This window comes from Dermacentor variabilis, chromosome 4, assembly GCF_050947875.1.
Source record: "Dermacentor variabilis isolate Ectoservices chromosome 4, ASM5094787v1, whole genome shotgun sequence".
NCBI classification, from domain to species: domain Eukaryota; kingdom Metazoa; phylum Arthropoda; class Arachnida; order Ixodida; family Ixodidae; genus Dermacentor; species Dermacentor variabilis.
Genome location: NC_134571.1, coordinates 7,851,845 through 7,874,325, shown reverse-complemented (window position 1 = coordinate 7,874,325; position 22,481 = coordinate 7,851,845). Strand labels below are relative to the sequence as shown.

Sequence of the window (22,481 nt, the reverse complement as noted above, 5' to 3'; positions counted from 1 at the left end):
ATAATCAAAATAGCGGCGGTGGCGGCTTTGATTAATGCCATTTCAAACCTGCAGTCAGGGAAATATACATTGACTATATGGAGTACGTGGTGGTGCCGCAAAGGCGTGCAAATTATCGGGCATGTCCGAAAAATCGGTCGTTAACTACTCTGGCAACACATCGTGCCGATGACACGGCGTCAGTGACGATTCGTTGCGATTCCTCTGTTACTGGAGCCAGCATTAATACGACTTTCGTTCCCTTTCAATAAAGTTACAGCTAATTTTCCCTGATAGAAGCACAAATTCCCTGAGTTTTCCCTGAGTTTTTCCAGACTGTTCAAATTCCCTGAGAATTCCCGGTTTTCCCGGTTGGTAGACACCCTGATATATATATATATATATATATATATATATATATATATATATATATATATATATATATATATATATATATATATATATATATACACACACACACACAGTCAAACCTTTGTATATAAAATTGTACTTGTGGGGAAAAACTTTCTGAAATTGCAAATTTTGCTTATTTGAGGTAAGGTTTCAGCTATAAAAATAATTTCACAAATTCTCAGAACATCCCTGGTGGATGAGATCTTGTCGGTGAGCACTTAGAAACAAATTACTAGAAGGTCAGGCCATAATTGCACGATTACGAGCGCTGGCATGTGTGGTGCAGGTCACGCTGTGAGCAATGCATCAACGTGGCTCTCAGTGTCCGAGATTCGCATGCGTTGCGTCACCGTATATCTTTTGATGCCATGGCTGACCACGCTTAGTGCCTGCAGCCGTCATCAGATGGTGGCCACAAATGACAAATAAAAGCATAAAAAAGTATGGATATTCGTTTTCCTTGAGAAAAAAAAAGTTGCTGTTGCACTCTAAACGCAAACGCTTGATGGCAATAGCAAAGAGACAACTACACGAAGTAAGGTTCATAGTTTTATTGGATGTATAACTTACAGTAAACATTTACTTCCTAGTTAAATTAACAAGGAAGGTGTTATGTGCGCAAAGAAAAACATTAACAGATCTCACTAGATGACCACGAATATAAGCTGTCACAACACTAGCATGACGAATAAGCATTGACGATGGGGAGCGAACGCTTCCAGCTGCCTCTCACTTCACTGTGTCTCAGAAACTTGAGATTGTGCGATCTCCAACACTAGAAGCACGGAAACACAGCACGCATCAAGGCCCCAGCTGTTTTGGCTCAACCTTTGCACTTGCCACCAATTACCTCCAAGATACGGCGCAGGGTCTGCATACGTGCTTAGCCATGCGGACAGCCATGCGCTGCCACGGCCAGGGTAGAGGAGGAGGCGCAAGTGCTAGCACTAGGGGCGGCGCACATGGGCGTGCATCACCTGATCCTTTTGCCCCCTTCGCTTTTAATATAAGGCTTCCGTAATTTCCCGTGTGTTCTGGTCCGTGTAACAAAACAAAACTGTTGCTTTCTCTGCTATTGGGCTGCACCCACAACCCCTACAATGTGCGTGCGAGTGCAGGCCTCTCGAACCTTTCAAAGACTACCAGTGCTCTTGTAGCCTTATATTCACACAACGCTCGGCCCGGTCTGGCCTTGTAACCTCGCAGGACAACAGCAACCTGTAAACAATGCATGCTTTACACCGAACATGTATACTCAGACAAGATTGTCTGAATATATATGACGTGGCTTTGATTCCGCCCAGCACCAGAAAAATATAGAAGGTTCCTTTTTTTTTTTTGTCAATCTAGAGTGGGCACATACCAAGCGTACCAGGTTGGCATGAAAGAGCAGCACGTGCCCATTGTGCCGTATCCATCGACCCAAAACGAGCCCACGTCTTCTCATTATGCGTGTACTTATTATTTGAATTAAAGAAATGATAAATTAATGGAAATGAAAGTGGATGAAGAAACAACTGGCCACAGGTGGGACATGAACCCACATCTTTTCACTACGTGCGTGCATAATGCGAAGACGTGGGTTTGAGTCCCACCTGCGGCCAGTTGTTTTTTCATACACTTTCATTTCCATTAATTTATCGTTTCTTTAATTCAATTAATAAGTACAAGTAATTTTCCCTAAGCTGTTCTTGTTTGTTGGCTTCTGATTATATGAGTAATAAAAGCGCACCACTTGGCTTCCTTTCTTCTCGTTCCTATATTGTTTTTTCTCTTCACCTGTAAAGCCTTTAGTTCAGAGTCAGCGCTCGTCTGTATGACTTATTTTAATTTATTTGTCCTCGTCTTTGTTAGCGCTGTTTTTGCCAAGCATGACTGTCCATCAATTTGCCCAAGTTTCTCTGCTACTGCATGTGTACATGTTTCTATATCTTAATTTAACATGCGAAAATAAGCTAACTAAAAAAAAAGTGCATCAATTGTGCACTGGCCAGAAAGGGCCCTAGCGCACAATGAAGTAGTTTAGTTCCTTCCCTCAACGTGCAAGCCCCTTCCCACCTCAGCACAAATGGCATAATGAAAGTCACCTTCTGACCGTCACAGGCTTTGATGTTTATTCCCTTGAGGACAAGATCGAGATCATCCCTGTAGGCTGCACTGTAGTTTGCGTAAACAATGTCCCCTCTGGCTGGCCACTCCGCAGCAGGCTGTGTGTCTGCATTTCTCCATGGAGCCTGCGCAGATTCCAATCCCCTTTTTTTTCTGCACCCATTTATCCAGGGTGAACAGAGCAGGCCAAGGTGACAGACATAAGAGCTCTCAGATACTGTACAAGTAAGCTCTGGCTTCTGCCTTTCGTAGCACATCTAGCTTTTAGCTTTGCTTTTCACACTTACCATCACTTTCTCCTGTTGGGTACTGTTTTAGTAGTACTCACCATATTTGATGTGTAAAGCCTACAAAAATTGGAGCTTTCTTACGTAGAGGGCAAGCCCTTTTACACTGCCAGAATTCATTTTTGCCTGTTCCCCACTCACTTTACTGGGCCTAATGCACTTGTGACTTAGAATCATGACTGACACCTTACAAGTGGAGGATGCAATTTAAAAAAAAACAACTTGTTTTAGAACACAAGGAACCACTGGTTTTCAATTAATTAATTTATTTATTTATTTATACAAATTTCTACAGTGCCCTATGGCATTACTGTAGGGAAATACAAAATTAAGTACATGAAATACATAAATATGTTCGTACCGATTGCTTTAAGAATTCATTCTTTCCTTTACCGATAAGAGAGTGGAATAAACTGAGTGAATCTATTAGTAATAGCTATTCATTAGATACATTTGCTAGTTCAGTGGAAAAGCATCTCCTCGCCTTACAGCTCTGATTTACTTACTCTGGTTTGTTACCGATCTTCAAAGGGTAACACTTTAATCTATAAGTGTTCTTTTTGTATGATGCATTATATGCATGACTGCATCCTGCTTATCATGTTTATTACGTGTTTTATATCATATGTTTTTACAGGTGTCCTTTATTATTTGCTTTCTTCTTTTCTCAGATTCTACTAGGTTACAATATATTGTACCCATATATTGCATTTCTGATGAAATACTTAATGTATAGCAAAGCAAAAACCTTTGCAATAACACACTCGTGATTATATAATGCATACATATTCTTTGTTTGCAAATACTACCATTTGTACTTGCATTCATTGTTATAATGCCATGAGGGATTGACAGTATTCGAAATAAATAAATAAATAATACAAAATACGCAGCAGCTGCTTGACATATAGAACAAAACAAAACCATATGGCAATAAAACAAAGATGGTGAATTCGGCAATTAATCAGCACTATGAATTTGTACTCGTATTATTTAATGCTCCAACACTGGGCACAGTGGGTTACATCCACGACCTACTGAACTCCAGACCTGCACAGATGTCCCTTGCCCAGCATGCCTGGTCTAGTTCAGCTGTTTTGCCACTAGGGTCAGAATGTACAGGCAGAGTGGGGCTAGTTGCAACCTGTTCACTGTCGTCTGCTTCCGCGATCTGTTCGAACGATTGTGCTGCTATTTCAGCAGGCACAAAGCACTTATATTGGTGGTAAATTAATAAATTCACAAATATAAAAAGAAAACAAAATTTGTTAATGTTTTTCGTTTGAACAGTGAAATCACAGGAGGAGGAGCACTGCAAGAAAGGTTAACAACGAGCACAGGTGGCAGCTGCAATGCTAGACGGCATAAATTTTTCTTTTCTAGCCTTCGTAGGAGACTGAAAAAAATTGTTTTAAAAGACTTATACAATAATCTAGCCTTTTTGAGTTGATTACAGATAGCCTAATGTCAGAGATGACATTAGGATTTACTGCTGTGTGCCATTGTGAAAAGCAGAGGATTTGGTAAATGTATTCACAAGTAATTCTTGTGCCTCAACGTGTACAATAAATTGACCGAGTCTGTTTCAAGGAAAGCTGAGCAAAGCTTGTTTTTAATACTGCTGGATGTGTGGGTGAGTTGAAAGCTTGCAAAAGCGATCCCAGTGCTTTAATATGCGCTGCGCTGGAGGCCTTGTGTCACAGAACTCTTTTCAAACTGCAAAGCTAGCTTTTCTGCGTGGTATGGTGGCAGCATAACGGTTGTGCGAAAGATATGTACGCAGTGAAGCTGTATGTGTAACTTGCTTTTTGAACTCACAACACATTCACGGACAACTTTTGAGAGTTAAAATGAGTGGTAATCGTTCTGTCATCGAACATTATGGTGGTTTCCAGCTTCTAAAGAGCGCAGAAGCAAACTCTACAATGTATACAATAAAACTGTTGTGAACTTTGCAAGCCCTATAACCAACGTGGTTTAATGTGCAAGATCTGTGTGGTTTGCTACTGTGTGAAAAAGACAATAGGAGTGGCTATTTAACGCTACTATAGATATTAACAGACTACACACACCAACATTTTTCAGGTTCCGGCAGTCAACTTCTGGAGCCACGTGACATCAAAGCCTTGTGACATAACTGTCACTGTGTTTGCAAAAGTCATTAACTGTGCAAGCAGTTCATCACAACACAACAGGCACCATTCTAATTACAACGCCACACCAGTCAACCACAGAGCAGCAGACAAACAAGTCATAAAAGCGACACCATCGGCCAACGGTTGAATGATAGTTGGTGCAGGTGACTCCCATAGAAGCAAGTTATCTGTGCAGGTTTGGAGTTCCAGTAGGTCGTGGTTATGTCCCAGTGGAGAGCTTCAGGTTAATTTCCTATCACCTGGGGTTCTTTAATGTACACCTAAGTCTGAGGATGTGTGTTTCACTCCCATTGAAAATAAGAAAAAATGTGCAAATGTTGACCGCTATAGTCTGGTGTATTTGTGTGCTTTTTAATGCTACACTGTTCTACATAACATAGGATATTAGCGCTAAATATTTTGTATCATAAATCTTTGCATTTTGTTTTGTTTATTGTACTTCTGTGCAATTTTTTGTCATGGGATATTATGAATGAATCTGTGTTAACCAAAAATTATTTTTGCATATTTCCTACTTGTGCTTACAGCCTTGCCCAAGGCCAGCAGCATTGTAAAAATAAACAAATACATCATAGGCAGGCAATGGATAGGCAATCTCTTGGTACGAAAATAAATCTGCCTATTTCATCAGCTTGATAGTTTACCAGTAGAACTTGGAGAATAGTTTGGAAAACACTTACCTCTTCAGAAAGTCCAATGTACTCCTTGATTCTTTCCACAGCGACAAGACTAGTCTCAAGCAGAGCAAACATTCGGAATGTGTACGATGCCGCATTTGACACCTGGAATAAATGGTGCTTTAATGTCACACTTCTGCTTAGAACTACAGTAAGGTTTCCGTTAGTTAAACAGGTAGCTGCCAGGGCTTCAGTGACACAGCATATATTTTTTGAGCACAGCAGTGAAAGCAACGATAAGTGAAGCAAGCATGGTAACAGTGGCGTGCGAAATGGAGCTTGGTGGCTTCAGACTGACCTCCAGGGTATACGACAACACAAGGCCAATCATTCCTGGGCTCAGAGAATTTCTCCCAGCAATGGTCAACATTGATGCTCCCAAAGACACCACGAGTGCCAGTGTATTCGCAATGGTTAGTCTGCAGCTGTAAGAAGCAAAGATTTTTATTGCTTTGGTTATCAAAATTCATCTCTTCTAGAACTTATAGAATATTAACCTTCTACAGACTGTACCATTTTACATTACGATAAACAAATTATGTATGAGGTGACAAAATTTTTATGACTGGGAATGCCCTCTCAGGGGCAATCGCAGAGTGTGCCAAATTACTCGTGTGGTTCCAGTTGCTGACAGGAAGAATCAAGCATAAAATAACAATTTCCTGTGTGGCCTTCAAATGAATATAAACAAAGCCAGCTAACGGCTGCACACAGCTTATTTTTTCAGCACTGCTCTCTCATGTTCTAGTTGGCAGATACACATGCTGTTTTTTTTTAGTATGATCAAGTTGAAGTGGCATGCAGTTGACCTTGTTGTTCAAGAAGGCATGCAAGATATGTACTTATTAATGATAAAAGGATCATCTTTATAGATGACACTCCCCTACAGGTGGCACAATTATAACCTGCCTTTATATTGGCTTCTTGGTGCTCCGAAAAAATAAAACCGCTCTTCCTTCTCATGTCCTTCCATTTTTTCCATGCACCTTACGGTGAATGTTTTGCATGTACACTATAAAAAGTCGCAGTTTTGCCCCAAAAATGAAGCATCGATTGTTACAGAAAATTAGTGAACAGCTATACAAAGTAATGATAGTAGTTTTAATGCTAGTATAAAGCTGGAAACATAGGCTGTGGGGATTCTTCTCCGTGCTCTTGGGACAAAGGAACGACAACACAGTAGTGCAAACAATCACAAGGGCATTTATTGCACCTTTCATAGATCAATGCCTGCTAGCCGAGTTGCTATCCACAAAACATGCCGATGGGGCGCGCGACAAATCTAGAAGTCCGACTCACCGCGACCGGATAGCGAGCGAATATGTTCGCCCCATGCTGGATCCCAATGCCTGGTCGTTCGCGCGTACTGTCACGCGAACAGTGGCGCATTCCAAGGCGGCCATGCAAGACGGTCTCGCAGAAGCATGGGTCGGCGCGCGCGTGCGAGACGTCCATGCTGTTCGCCGACCCACCAGGAAAGAGCCAGCCTTTTCTCCCCTGAGCCCCCAAGTAACCCTGCCTTGAGGCGGCGTTAGCAGCGCAACACTCGCGCCATCTCTCGCACTGCGCCCCAACCACATCGACCGCCGCGGGCATCACGCAGGCCACGTGGCGAAGCTGGATTACAGGAGACGCGCCATGCGGGAAAAACATCAGGGGACGCGCGAGAGTTGCGCATCCCCACAAGGCATACTAACTAAATTAATAAGCATGGTGTCATACACGCACACAAGCAAACATGAACACGTCTCAATCAATGATTGTGAGATCTCGCTGTCAAAACAGTGGAGTGAGGAAACATGGCAGCAGCAGCGAGCAAATTGACCTTCATGCTGCCTCTCGCATCAACGCGAACTAAACTGCGAAAACACAGCGCATGGCAGACTCTGACGGTGCGCTTCCTTCCCACTTTCCTCCGCTGCGAGCCACTATCGCCGACTCACCCTTCGACGCTTTCACTCGCACGTACAGCATACGGTGCGCAGCGATGATTTTATCACCCTTCGACTTCATATGGAACCTCACAGCGATGGCAGAAATGTGCCCAGAGTGTCCATATACTTACTATCGCAATAAAATTCAGTATGAACCAACTAGCCTGCCAAAAAGTACTTCCCATACGGCTCTGAAGTGATGCAGTCAATGGCAAACACGATCACTTGAATGTACAGTTTAGTCCACTGTTAAAGGGAACCCTCAAATGTGCACATCTCACTTTGCTGGCGCAGTACTTTCAAATGGCTACGAAAGCAACATAATGCTCTGCACAGGTGTGCCAAAAGGAGTCAGAGCTACCAACCACAAGTTATGTGCAGCATACCTAGGCAATAATACTCGTGTAAGAAAGGAAAACCCAGACGTACTCTGTCCTCAAGTGTTCACTTTAACAGTAGACCCTTCTCTGCCTGCCTTTGCGGGTGCAGTCCCACAAATGACTTAGGTGTCGGAGAAAACCTTATTCACTCGGTATCCTGCTTTGGTGAGTCAACCTACTTCATTCCATAGCCTGTGCCATTCAATGTATTTTGCCCAGGTGGCTTATTGTACAAAAGGAGTAACAAATGCCCTTTTTGTATGTTTCACCTACTGTGTTCTTTCATTTATTCCACAGGCATTCCAGATGACACCATTATTTGCCTATAATTCAATAGTGATACAGTCATACGTCATTATAACGAAATGGTTTGTACTAATCAATTTAACATATAATTGTGATTCTTATAGAAAATGCCTGCAGAAGTCCATGCATGTAAAATCCTGTTCTAATGAAGCAAAATTTTCCTTTGTATGGATATAGTTAACGATGTAAGTTAACGACATAAATTACGAGATTTCACCGCTACACTTTGATGCATTCTCAAGTCAGACGCCTGTTGACGCCGTGTACGTTTTGCGGTTGAAGCCATACTTTGCTCGCAATTCTTAGCCTACTATGCGCCGAGACGGCGCTTCGCCACCCGGGGGGGTCCTGTTATGGAAGGATGAAAGAAGAGAGGAAGAAGAAGATCGGAGACGCTGGCTGCTACATGTTGTTGGTGGTCAGGCATCTTAACTACTCTGGTTCATACGGTATATATATTGTAAATATAGCCTTTGTATACTCGCAGCATCCCTGTAACAATATTTTTTGTGTTCAAAAAAAAAAAAGGAACGAGCCATGATTAAGCTGATACCTGATGACACACAACATTGTCAACAACTTATGTGATGCAGCACCTCAGAACTCCCACAAGCTCTTGGCTACCTGGCAATGTGCCAAACTAGATATGTGATAAGAAAAGTGGAAAATTACAAAATATGGACCTTGCTCTTACTTTTGACAACAGCTCTGCTTATAAACATTTTATGGATGTCATGAATGTGCTGGCACAGTGCTGCCTCTGATTTGCGTCAATTTCATGTGACACCCATCACTGGACACAAGGAACAAACACTCTACATAATCGGTGGCTTTTCACCACTTTCATTTCTCCTTAATTATGATTTCTGCCCTTCAACTAGAACTACAAATAACTTCCCCTATGCTTCTCATGGCTTCATTATCTGTTGGCTTCATGTGGTTGTGGCTAACAAAACTGAGTTCCTCAGTTCCTCTTCTTCTCATTCAATGCATAGCGAGGGTCTCAAATTTGGCAGGTTTGGTGCCTTTTGGCAGTGTAAGAGGGTTTATTAGCTGCCTGTTTCTAAAGTTCATGTACTACGTAGCGCCATCAGTCAAAAGAATGTTCTACATCCACTGCCATGACCATGAATGGTGCTGGCTAATGTACCCAGGGTTACACACACATAAATACCCAAGGATGTGGACGTGTGAACAGCCACTGCCGCAACATCATTAGTAGTGCAACACACACGTAATGTGGAGGTTGCGAGTTCGCAACCTCCACATTATTGACTCCTATTGACGGCAAGTTCTTTTTCTGTCCACTTTAATTCCCCTTTAGATTACACTTCAATTAAAATTACAAATAACTTACCCTACGCTTTCGTTGGCTTCATATGGCGGTGATGAATATAAATAGGAGCCCTCAGTTCCTGTTTTTCTCATTAAAAGTTTTAGTAGTATATTGACACGTGTACTTGTTTATCTTTTTCAGATGACCATTCAAGTCCATCTATCCTCTGGACTAGGGTGGCATCGAGGTCTAAGCTACTTCCTTGGTGCCGTCCTAGCCCAGAGGAAAGACTACTGACTTGAACGGTCATCCGAAAAAGATAAACAAGTAAACATGTCAATATTTGTGCTACGATCTGTGCCGCAGCTTCGCACGCTCCTGCATGCACCTCTGCTCTATCAGGCATTATGCCTACAAAACAAGAGTTGATTCACTTGATGTGAAATAGCCTAAGCTTTCTGCCAATTTTTTTTTGCCTGTTAAATATTTTACTTTTAAATACTTTCAAACAAGGTTCTAACCAACAAAAGTGTTTAGCAGATTGTGGAGTTATTCAGACTGCTGCTGCCTAAAAAACCTCACTTTAAGAAAATTCCCTAATACAACTTTTGGCTAAAACTATGCTTTCATTATATCAATTTTAAAATGTATGTGTTGCAACATGCAGTAAATAATTCATATGAAAACAGAGGCTTGAGATTTTTGTCCTGCATATGCAACAGGCTTCATTGCAATGTTCTTATTGAGTGAGTGGGTTTGCAGTACATTAATTTCAGAAGCACTGGGGTTCGGAGCTAATGGAAATGTTAGCTGCTCAGTGGTTGAGACAAGCAAGAGATGTAGGGAGCATTGGTGGAAAAAAGAAAGCAGGGAGGAGATGGGGGATGGGATTGCCACAGGCATAGGTAACTTTATGAGATGAAGTAGAGTGTTAGATTACAACAAGGTAGTACGTACATAAGTAGCTGTCAAAGGCTAGGTGACTATCTGTTGTCACCTTAATCAAAAGGGGTGACATTAGAAATCATCAAAATCGCCCAAGCAGATGTCAAGAAAAGTTCAAAATGAAGTCGTTAATGCAGCAGCCTCACCAATCCAAGGAAATGGAATGGTAGCAGCAGTTGATATTGGCATCCACATAGCATTCCAGGGCACTGATGAATTGCTTGGTGACACCAAATGCTCGCACTGAGACCACACCTGCAATGCTCTCACTGATGTGCGACAGGATGGGAGAGCGTGTAACTGACCGCAGCCGCTGGACGTGCCGAAATGCTGGTAGCGACACTATCTGCACAGGAAGCCGACATAAACAATTAATTCCTCTCTAGAGACCCTTTCCTTTGTGCAGTGACATCAGGGGGCTTCTGAGCAGGTTCCAGAATTCTGAGCGAACAAGTGCAGCATAGTGATGGTCACTAGTGTCCTCTCTCCCAAGGCAGCACTCATATCCCTATTCACTGCTACTGATGCCACTGTGGCTTCCACGATGGAAGCATTCTGGTACCATTCACATGCAAATTGGTAATGCTAGTGCAGATGCAGAGCATGGCATTGCTGCAGCCAAAGGTTCAGGCTTGCCACAATGTACAGAGAAGAAGTGGCACGGAATGTAAAATTTTGACATCAGCTTGAACCTCCCTAAATTCCAATGATACTTCCATGTGCTCCTTAGAGAAAATTTTATTAAGTGAATGCTCCTCAGTAATTGGAGAGGTTTTGCACTGAATGAGGTGTACAGGCCAACAAGGTAAAAGGGTTGGAGCAGGGGACAAGTTTACTAGAGCAAGAATAGTCATGCTCATGCTGACATAGCATCCGAGATAACTCGAGTCCCCTCGAGTACACTGAAATCACAGGCTAATGAAAAGTCACACAAAAGCGACATCATAAAGTGAAAAAACAATATCAACATCAGCTGATCATAGCTGCTGGCGTCACGACTACACTCTCCAGGTACAGTCAAATCCCGTTAATTTCACACTAAATTTTTTCCGATTCGAAAAGTAGATTTAACAAATTGTGACAAAGTGATTGATGATGATGATGATGATGATGATGATGATGATGAATGTGGTGTTTTGTGGCGCAAAAGCTACATAATTTTTTCTGCAACCTTGAGAAACACAACGAACATTAAAAATGGATCAGTCAGAAAAGTGGCATGCCTCTTTTCATACTGCTCTCTAAGACATGCTCCCTCTCCAAAAAGGAAAGAGAGCATATAATTGTGTTTATTGTGTTTATGTGGGGAAATGTTAAACGTGTGACAAAAACATTTCTGGCTTAATTATGAGGCACAAGAATAATTACTAATCCTTCATTTTCTCCCTATTTTCATGCGTTATATGAGGTTCATGAGGTTTCCCCAGTTTGATTGACGAGTTAAACGAGTGACTCTTCACGGTGTCTACCATGACGGCATTTTCAAATTCCCGGAGTTTTCCCCGTTTGCCCTGAGTGCCTTTGCAAAATTCCCTGAGTGACACAGAACTTTGTTTTACATCAAGGCGGGCTGACACCGTGTTGCTCAATGCTGTCACTCTCTAGTAAGCAAGTTAAAAAATTTAAAAAAAAAACGACTTAATTCAGTTTGAAAAGTAAGTAGTAGGTGTTTATTTTATTTAAAAAGAAAACAGAAGCGAGGGGCTAGTAAAATGCACAGTGAATCAAATAGCTTTGGAAAAAATGGTAAAGCCCATTGAAAATTGAGTGGAACATTTTCAAATACAAATAAAAAGAGATGCATACAGAAGCAAATATTTACGAATATGAGCTATTTCTATCAACTGATAGCAAGCTCATTAGTATGAGGCCTGAACTTTGTCACAAGTGAGATTGTCTCTCAGCAGCTGGAAAGTTGCACTTCAACTGTCCTTAAATATTCTCAGCTAGCATGCCCCCAACACCTCAGTGCTGGCTTGCACTGCTTTAAAGAGTTTATTTTGGTTTAGATGAGGAACGCCTGCATCTTGGCGTTAGTCGTTTAGTCGACACTTTGTTTTTTGAGCTCAAGCTTTTTCGAAGAAGTATCGGCCCACTTCCTTTCCCGTTCATTCCTCAATGCGTCGGTCCTTTCTGTTCTCGTTCTACTTCTGCCGTGTGTTTGCCCCACAGACTATTTGAAGTATCCTCTTGGTCAGTTGTACAGACAATGTCCTATTTTTCAGACTCTCTAGGGGTGCAGAAACGTCTGAAAATTCAGGCAGTCCGAAAAAATGAATGCATGTCTTTTACAGCCCTTAAGGGCTCAAATCGCCACAGGCACGTCCGAAAAAGCTCTGAAGGCCTGCCAGTGCACTTATTAGGCATATCGGTGTTCGTACTGTGACAGACGTTGGGTGCAAGCGTTTATAATTAAAATACATACTATGTCCTGTGACAATTGCCACCTTCCTGCGCTTAAGCTTCGCCGCAATACTTTGCGCATGCTTCACCACGTAACACTGCTTTATTGAGGCGAAGCTGACTATTGGAAACTGGCATTATGCAATGCACCGTGCTTTCCTAGCTTTGAAGCCAATCGTGAGGACCACAAAGGTGGAGCCGGTACCATTGCTGACAATGGCAAATTCTTTCAATAAAAACATGGCACCGAATGGCAAGAAGCTTGATAGCGAATGTCAACGCAGCTTGGTTTATAGCGTTACTGCGGTTGTGGCTATGGCTGTCAGTAGATCTGCGTGCGAGAGCGCTGGTTCGAGGAGGCGAGATAATCAAAACGGCGGTGGTGGTGACTTTGATTAATGCCATTTCGGACCTACGGTCATGGCGAAAATTCCGGAAGATCGGACGGCGAAGGGTTCTTGCGTCTGAAATTACAGACGTTCTTATACATTGACTCTATGGGGTACGTGGTGGTGCTGCAAAGCCGTCAGAATTATCAGGCATGTCCCAAAAATCGGGCGTCCAGAAAATCAGTCGTTGACATTACCCTGGCAACTCCTCCAGCCGATCACACCACGTCAAAGACAATTAATTATGATTCTTCTCTTTTACTTGAGCCAGCATTAGGGTGACTTTCGTTGCCTTTTCAATAAAATGATAGCTAATTTTCCCTGATAAAAGCACAAATACCCCGAGTTTTCACTGAGTATTTCCAGACTATTCAAGATCCCTGAAAATTCTCGATTTTCCAAGTTGGTAGACACCCTACTTATGTATTTCGTTGACATAGGGGCAGGTAATGGGGTATGTGTAGGCAAAGATCATCAACTAAACAAATCACCCTTACATTTTGTGGAAATAGGGGCAGCTTATAAAGTATGTTGCAACATCCTGAAAGCTTCGGCTAGTCAATACATACTTGACAGGAGAACAGCTCGAAAAGATGAAGGACAAGAAGGGGAACGCATACCAGCGCTGGCTGATGACTGAATTCCCTATTAAGAAAGGAACACAAATCAAGTTTATTGAGATTTTTCATAGTTGATCTGTCGACAAAGTCAACCCAACAAACTGCTTGTAAAAAGCATGCCACACCATTTGTCAAGTGTGAAGCTGGCATGGTGTGCGAAGTGCCTCTTCCCTGTGGACGCTCCTAAATTGGCCAGACTGGTCGTTGTTTAAGTGAATGTTTAAAAAAGCACAACTGTAGCCTTTGCTCTGGCAATGGCAGCGAACTGACTGAAGAAGATGTTGGTCAATTTGTAATAATTTTATTCTTCAGTGGCTACCACAAGCTTCCTCATACAGACCTCTACTGGTCAAAAGCTGATGATCTCAGTGTACCACTTGTTTTGAGTACGAGTCATGGCAAATTTCTTCAAATCAAAAAATACATTCATGCTTATGACAGTACAATAATAGAAAAGGGAGACAAAATTTCAAAGATTCGGCCCCTTTTGCGGCTAGTGAATGCTTCTCTCCAACAGCGTGGAATATTCTCAACAAATCTCAGTGTTAACAAACAAATGGTACCATATTTTGGCTGGCACAGCTGCAAAATGTTTATAAAAGGAAAACCAACATGCTTTGGCTACGAGCTGTGGATCAGGTTACCCCTTTTACATTGATGTTTACAGTAAAAAGCTTATCAGGAGAATGTTAAAGAGCCACAGGGAGCGCGCTTTGTAATGAATGCACTTAAATGTGTAGAAGTGCAAACAAACACATCATTTTCATGGACAATTTTTTTACATCTCACTCTCTACTACAAGAGCTGGAAGTGCAAGGGTTTCGAGCCACCAGAACAATGAGAGTAAAACCACTGAAAAGGTGCCTTATAGAAGATTCAAAAGAACATTGCAAATGAAACAGATGACCCTTTGACTACATGTGTGATGGTGAAATCTTCACTGTGAAGTGGAATGACATAAATGCATTTGCATTGCAACAAACTACAATGCAATTAACCAGGCAGCAACTGCCAGCCGCTACTGCCAGAAGGAGCAAAAGAGCGTGAGCATACCACAGCTGAAAGTAATTCAAGAACACAAGAAGCATACGGGAGGTGTTCACCTTCTTGACCAATTTATTATCGATCATCGCTCATGCATTCATAGCAAGAAGCAGTACTAGCCTTTGCTGAGCAATTTGATGGTAAGACTGTGTCGCTGCTCGGAGACCCTACGTAGAACTTGACCGGTTACAATTTACAAGACAAGTGGTATAGGGCCTAATGACTAAGCAAATGATTTCTTGAGAGCAACAAGGCCCGATTGAAGCCCTCTTGTTGCACTGCAGGGGAGGCAGCGGTCATCATGTGGTGCCATTATGCAAGCAAAGCCGCTGTCGGCAGTGTACAAAAGACACCGGAATGATATGTCAAGTGTGCCAAGTATCTCTGTATATTCATTGGTTCAAGTGTTCACCACAAGTGATGGCAACAGGTTTTCACAACTTTCATAAGAAAAAAAGTGCTGCCTATACACTTTGCGTCATTTGGGAAGGTGCTGTATATCGTGGAAGAGCTGGACAAATAAAATGAAATTTGTTTTCTAAGTACAACTTGCCTTATGGATAAAAATGCACCAACTTATTTTGTTTTCTAATGGGCACTTCTAGTACCAGCATTTAACGAGTTAAGCACAATGTTGATGTGTTTGGGGCAACCGCAGAGCAGTATTTCAGCATTCACTGCGATACCCTTGGAAATAAAAGGGGAAGCCAGCCTAATGCAACTTGTGAAAAGCAGCCCTTTTCGATAGCAAACAGAAGTTTCTGTCAATTTAGCCCTTTACCTTTCTTGGTAAAGTTGAGCACTTTAATGAAGTGGAACTTTGTTTTTGTACAATGTCCTGTATTTTGAAATTATCCTGAAATAATTGAATTATATTTTTCAGTACCTTGTACTCGGACACTTTTGGAGTATGGGTATTTAGTATACAGGGGCCCTTGCGCCAGTGAACACCACTTCATCATCATTTAGTACCGGGTAAATTTTTTGCTATGCACAGTTAAACCTCGATATAACGAACTAGATAAAAGTGGCAATTTGCTTTGTTATATAAAAATTTCGTTGCATTGACACTGGACCTTTTATGCAAATAAGTACAGTTACTGGTCGATTTTTCTTACATGAAAAGGGGCCAGAGTTTTCCGAATTATTGGGCAACTGAAGAAAGCACATTTGAATGAGAAAATTCATTTTGATGAATTTGGGAGTCAGCGCTGAACGACACAGTTTCATGCCACGTCGACGATATCTTCATGTAGGCGGTAAGAATAAAGCGAAGCAAGCCACACTTTCGTGTGCACTTTGCCCGCACGGCTGATAGTGTCACCAGCACTGGCACAACATATCATCAAAAGCGTCGGCAGCAGGGAGCGAATGCTTTATTTGCCTCTCACTCCAATGGGTTACAGGAACTAGAGATTACGCAATCTTCAATACTCAATGTGCGGGAAGACAGCTTACATGATGCCATGCCTGCTCTTTGCACATGCTGCCGATTACCTCTAAAGCAGGGTGCGCAGCTCTTATGTGCTCAGCCGCGCTTATAGCCATGACCAGCCAAGGCCGAGATGCGCTCCAGAAATTGCGACGCACGCCAACTTACCCCCACTCCCCCAGCCCCGCCCCTTGTGAGTGTTTGATCGCGTTACCTCGAACTTGCTCCACTCCCCCTCTTTTCCTTTGCTCGTGTGGGGAGGTTGCACTCATGTGTGAAGCCACCATCTTTCTCTCTCACCCTTGCACACTTTCACTTGCACCTAAAGCACACAGTGTGCGAGGCGTGATAGGATTTTATTGCACTTGGGCTTTATGCGGAACATGATGCGGCTTCACTTTGGCGGTCTCTCTTGTCTTGTTGCCCCATGTGAGATTTGAAAGGTGCGTTCGCAAGCAGTAGCTTGTAGCTGGTAATTCAATCATTTGACCATCTGCATCCGTAGAAGTTTCCATTTATTGTCTCGGCATTCCTTTGCTATGGAAGTGAAATTTTGTCACATTGAAATCGCATACTAACACACTTTCTTACATTGAGGTTCTGATCACATCTATGGGCAAGAGGTTATTAAAAGTTAAATACTTCATTATATCGAGAATTTTGTTATATTGAGGTTTAACTGTATTTGGTATCTCAAATACTTTCTTTGTGTGTGTTGCATGTGTATGAATTTAGTGCATGTTCAGTATTTTCAGGCTCATGAGAATTGTTAAGAAAAAGCCATGTAAATGAGACCCACAGTAGCTGAAACAATTCCGTAACATGCTCCTTACCGTAATGCTTGCAAAAATGAACACAGCCATGATGACCAGAATCGTGAAGTAAGGTGACATGACACAGATGAGAATCAGCAGCTGCATTCCCCACACAATATTGCACATTGTCATGTTTGCATTGATGGGCACCTCTTTGTCAAGTGACTCAATGTCACGGCTGAACCTGAAAGATATGCAGAAAAGAGAGTGGTACACTGATTTTATCTCAAATATTGCTGAGCCACTTTCACCATAACATAAATGAACAGCGAGGCTGTGACACAAAAGGAAACTGCAACAGCAACAGTGAATCATATTAATTAAATGTATAAATTAAAAATGTAGAAAATCTAAGCAGACAACACTGAGAATCTTAAATAACCACAGTATGCCTGAATCTGCCTGCAGCAATTCAGTTGCCTGATATTTTGTATGTCTGACAGCACGCTTGAAAGGTAACTTAAAAACATTCCCATTTAAGGACAACCTGAAAACCAGAAAATGGTGGGCCAGTGTTGGGATCAAACTCGCAACCGGCACAATAAGGGTAAGACCGGCTGTGCCAGTACAAAACCAGTCAGGTGGCAACTATACCAGGAATGTTGGAGCCGCCATTTTTTAGAAAATTTATAGGGGCCCTGAACTATTTTTTTTTTGAAGTCGAGAAATGCATTTGAAAATAAATTGGACTATTTTAGACATACGTTGAGGCAAATAAGTTCTTCAATACGTTCAGCAGAGGGGGAGTTATTGACAATTAAACATACCGTTCGCGGTGCTGCTGCTTTGTCTTCAATGATTTGCACTGCAAAGGCTACGGCGGAGCGGGGTGTGCCCACCATACTGAACGTCACTACAGCGCGCAGTTCAAATTTGATTTTGGATGTTCACGTAAATGCCACTATTTCTGATTTTGGCACCTACAACATGCTAAATGAGGTTGTTCTCAGTGACCCAGAGGGCGTTCAGCCAGCGGACTAGTCATGGCACCCTGTGGCGGCTGCGGTATCTATGCTAAATAGCAGAACCGTGGCTATATGCAACTGCAGCGCTCGATTTGTGCATGACAGGGCTAGACTGCATGCTTGCACTCATATGCCCCTGTCTAGTTGTGTTACATGGTGGAGACTGCCTTCGTCCTGCATGAGCTTAACCAACGGATAGTCACCACATCCAACTTGCACATTCTGAAGCACTATCAATACCTAATTATGAAGCGAAGTCTGCCAAGGCATATAACCAGGAGTGGCCAGGAGTGATCGCACGCTGGCAAGCATGCGTGTGGTCTGACCTTAAGTTTCGTGTGGCTCAAGGCTAACTGAGTGTTCAAAACTAGTCAAAACTAGCGAGACCCAATAGGTGCGACACCAATAAGCACGGGGGCCAAAGTTTAGTTCCTACGCGAGCGGCTAAGCATGAGCAGACGACAGTCGGTTTTTTCTGGAAGTATCTAATTCTTATAGAAATTCAAAAGCAGATTTTCGCTTACTTCAGCTTGTTTGCTAAACTGCGCCAATAAATACACACAGTAACAGTAGGAAGAAGTGCACTGATACGAACACCTTTCTTGATTGATGTCAGCTGTTCGTCAATAGCAGCTGCATATCGAAATCTGGTATAGTATTATGAAATAAAGTGTTTGTTTTTGTTTTTTATATAATCTTAGGACTCGTATGGTCTTTGTTGTTTTTTTGCGATGTTCAGTGCCATATGATGCTTTTATTGCAATAGCAATTATATGGGCCCTCCAGGTGCATTTCTGCGTCGCTGTCAGGTTCCGTAAAAAGTCCAAGTAAAATAAGATGGTAGCCGCATGCTGTATGCGCAAGTGAAAGCGTGCGAGGGTGAGCCGGCGATTATGGCTCAATCTCGTGCACAGAAGCGAGGGAAGTGGGGAGGAAGCACGCTGTCTTCCGTCGTGCACAACGATCCAAGGGTAGGGTAGGGAGGAGGGGTGCATTTTACTCTGAGCAGCCTGGGCAGCCACGCGAGCCCACCTGAGCCACTGTATCTCGAAAGCCATCTGCGATGATGACAGAGTATGGCTGCGCTGTGGGGTCCTCACACCCATGCTCTTGGTACAAAGGAACGACAGCACAGTAGTACAAACAATCACAAGGGCATTTATTGCACCTTTCATAGATCAATGCCTGCTAGCCGAGTTGCTATCCACAAAACATGCCGATGGGCGCGCGACAAATCTAGAAGTCCGACTCACCGCGACCGGATAGCGAGCGAATATGTTCACCCCATGCTGGATCCCAACGCTTGGTCGTTCACGCGTACTGTCACGCGAACGGTGGCGCATTCCAAGGCGGCCACGCGAGACGGTCTCGCCGAAGCATGGGTCGGTGCACGCGCGGCACGGCACGTCCATACCGCTTGCTATCCCGAATCCAAGAGAGAGCGCCTTCCGCTCCCGCACCCAAGTAACCCCGCCGGTAGCAGCGCAACACTCGCGCCATCTCTCGCGCTGCGCTTTAACCACATCGACCGCCGCGGGCGTCATGCAGGCCATGCGGCGAAGCGGGATTGCAGGAGATGGGGGAAAACAAGATATCTGGGGACGTGCGTGAGTCACGTATCCCCACAGCGCACAGTGTTTTCATGGCTTAGTTCGCATTGATGCGACATGCAGCGCAAAGGTCAATTCACTCGCTCCTGCTGTCACGCTTCCTCACTCCAGTATTTTGACAGCGAGTTTCTGTGGTCATCGAGTGAGATGTGTTCATGTTCACTTGTGCATGCAAAACACCATGCTTGTTAATTTAGTTAGTATGCCTATGTTTACAAATTTATATGGCTGATAAACCTACTATCCTTACTTCATACAGCTAGCTGTCCACTAATTCACTATCGCAATCGATTCTTTGCCTTTTGGGCACAGTTGTGACTTTTCTTATATATTTTACTGCATTTTTGCAGCAGTTACTCCCACATGAAAATGAGCACCCCTTCAAACACCGTCGGGCCTTTGATGAGAAAATAAATTGAATAAAACAAAACAATTACCTGTTGATGATTCTGCCCATCGGTGTGGTGTCAAAAAAGGCGAGTGGTGAACGCATGATGCTGTGTAACAACTGCTGGTGAAACCAGATGGCTGCCTTTAGTGTGCCAATAACAAATATAATCCAGAAAACAAAGTTGAAGACCACATAAGACACCAGAAAAAGTCCATAGCCGATGAGGTAGAAATGCCTTTGTGACAAATCTGCATCCTGGGACCACTTGCTCAACCACAGAGCCGAACCGTACTGCACAAAATAAAACAAAAGTGAGCCACACAGGAAATACAGTAAAAAAAAAAAATTATTAATACAAGTATCAAGGGCTTTAATGCAAACCTGTATGGCATGCTGGATGAAAGGGAAAAAAAATCTTTGGCATTTACACTATGGTTTTTCTTAGCGAGGATGTGAATATGTGCACAGATATTTGCTGACAATGTTTCCCTGCAAAGTGCTGCCTTCTGCAATTTGCATAGCTTTCTGTGTCATTTAAAAATGTATCACATTTACTCAGACAATGAATTCATTCGGATAAATAACACATCCTCAAATTTGCTCTTACAAATTAGAATATTTTCTCCCTTGTAATTATCACACCCTCAACTTTGGTTCCATAAATGAATGGCCATGCCCTAGCTTCCAGTTTCCCTTGCTCTGGTTGTTGATGACAGTGCATGCCACCAACGAGGCATCTCTCTGGAAAAAAAAAAAAACAACCAAGTTGGAACGACGGCTGCGGTCTTCAAGGTCGACCAACTTCTCGGACTGCTGAGTGACAGAACCGCGAAGTGAATCAATAGCACTATTAATGTCGTTAATTTGGTCTGTAGACTTCTTGACTTCTTGCAGAAGTTTATCAAGTTCCACTACCCTGGCACTGACTGCAACTAAAGCAGCCTGTGATGCCGTCAACTGGGATTTCAGTTCTGCAATAGCTTAAATTATTGCATTCTGGCCTGCCGCGATATCACTTAACTTGCTCTCGATATCAGGGCCAGGATTTGACTCAACATCTCCGCATACAAGGAGCTCGCACACAAGAAAACATTCGTACATGATATGCATAAGAGCGCTTGGGCATGGCACAGCTACAAGAAATCTATTACTAGATTTTACAGAAGAATGCGAGTAGCTAAGCTGAATTACAAAAGGAAGACGAACGGTCAGCGTTGTTGACAACTTCATTTCGTCATGCCCACTGATCCAGGAGCATTGAAGTTCAGGCTTTATAGCTTCGGGAAGTTGTGACGTCACTGATCGCCGCGCCACGCTGATACGGACGGGTAGATAAACAGAAGAGTCAGCAGAACGGGTCGGGGAGAGATGGCATGCTGATGCGGGATCCAGGCATAGAATGGGCAGCGGTAGACCAGCAGAACCGGCACACGCTCCGCCAAGAAGAAATGCCTGAATTACAAAAGGGAGACGAACGGTCAGCGTTGTTGACAACTTCATTTCGCCATGCCCACTGATCCAGGAGCATTGAAGTTCAGGCTTTATAGCTTCGGGAAGTTGTGACATGACTGATCGCCGCGCCACGCTGATACGGACGGGTAGATAAACAGAAGAGCCAGCAGAACAGGTCGGGGAGAGATGGCATGCTAATGCGGGATCCAGGCATAGAATGGGCAGCGGTAGACCAGCAGAACCGGCACACGCTCCGCCAAGAAGAAATGCCTGAATTACAAAAGGAAGACGAACGGTCAGTGTTGTTGACAACTTCATTTCGCCATGCCCACTGATCCAGGAGCATTGAAGTTCAGGCTTTATAGCTTCGGGAAGTTGTGACATCACTGATCGCCGCGCCACGCTGATACGGACGGGTAGATAAACAGAAGAGCCAGCAGAACGGGTCGGGGAGAGATGGCATGCTAATGCGGGATCCAGGCATAGAATGGGCAGCGGTAGACCAGCAGAACCGGCACACGCTCCGCCAAGAAGAAATGCCTGAATTACAAAAGGGAGACGAACGGTCAGCGTTGTTGACAACTTCATTTCGCCATGCCCACTGATCCAGGAGCATTGAAGTTCAGGCTTTATAGCTTCGGGAAGTTGTGACGTCACTGATCACCGCGCCACGCTGATACGGACGGGTAGATAAACAGAAGAGCCAGCAGAACGGGTCGGGGAGAGATGGCATGCTGATGCGGGATCCAGGCATAGAATGGGCAGCGGTAGACCAGCAGAACCGGCACACGCTCCGCCAAGAAGAAATGCCTGAATTACAAAAGGAAGACGAACGGTCAGTGTTGTTGACAACTTCATTTCGCCATGCCCACTGGATTCTTAATCCATAAGGACATA

At 43.3% G+C, this 22,481-nt stretch overlaps 1 protein-coding gene across 6 annotated transcripts in view; it reads right to left on the bottom strand.

The window, feature by feature from the left end:
* Positions 1-22,481, bottom strand: part of LOC142578625 (multidrug resistance-associated protein 1-like) — a 289,636-nt gene that overhangs the window by 39,297 nt on the left and 227,858 nt on the right. For all 6 annotated transcript variants that reach the window (XM_075688047.1, XM_075688043.1, XM_075688046.1 and 3 more), the window contains 6 exons: positions 20,179-20,423; positions 17,185-17,350; positions 10,610-10,809; positions 5,921-6,047; positions 5,626-5,727; positions 2,481-2,627 (listed from right to left, as the gene is read on the bottom strand). In XM_075688047.1, the coding sequence (XP_075544162.1) occupies positions 2,481-2,627; positions 5,626-5,727; positions 5,921-6,047; positions 10,610-10,809; positions 17,185-17,350; positions 20,179-20,423 (987 nt within the window). The remainder of the gene's footprint in view (positions 1-2,480; positions 2,628-5,625; positions 5,728-5,920; positions 6,048-10,609; positions 10,810-17,184; positions 17,351-20,178; positions 20,424-22,481) is intronic.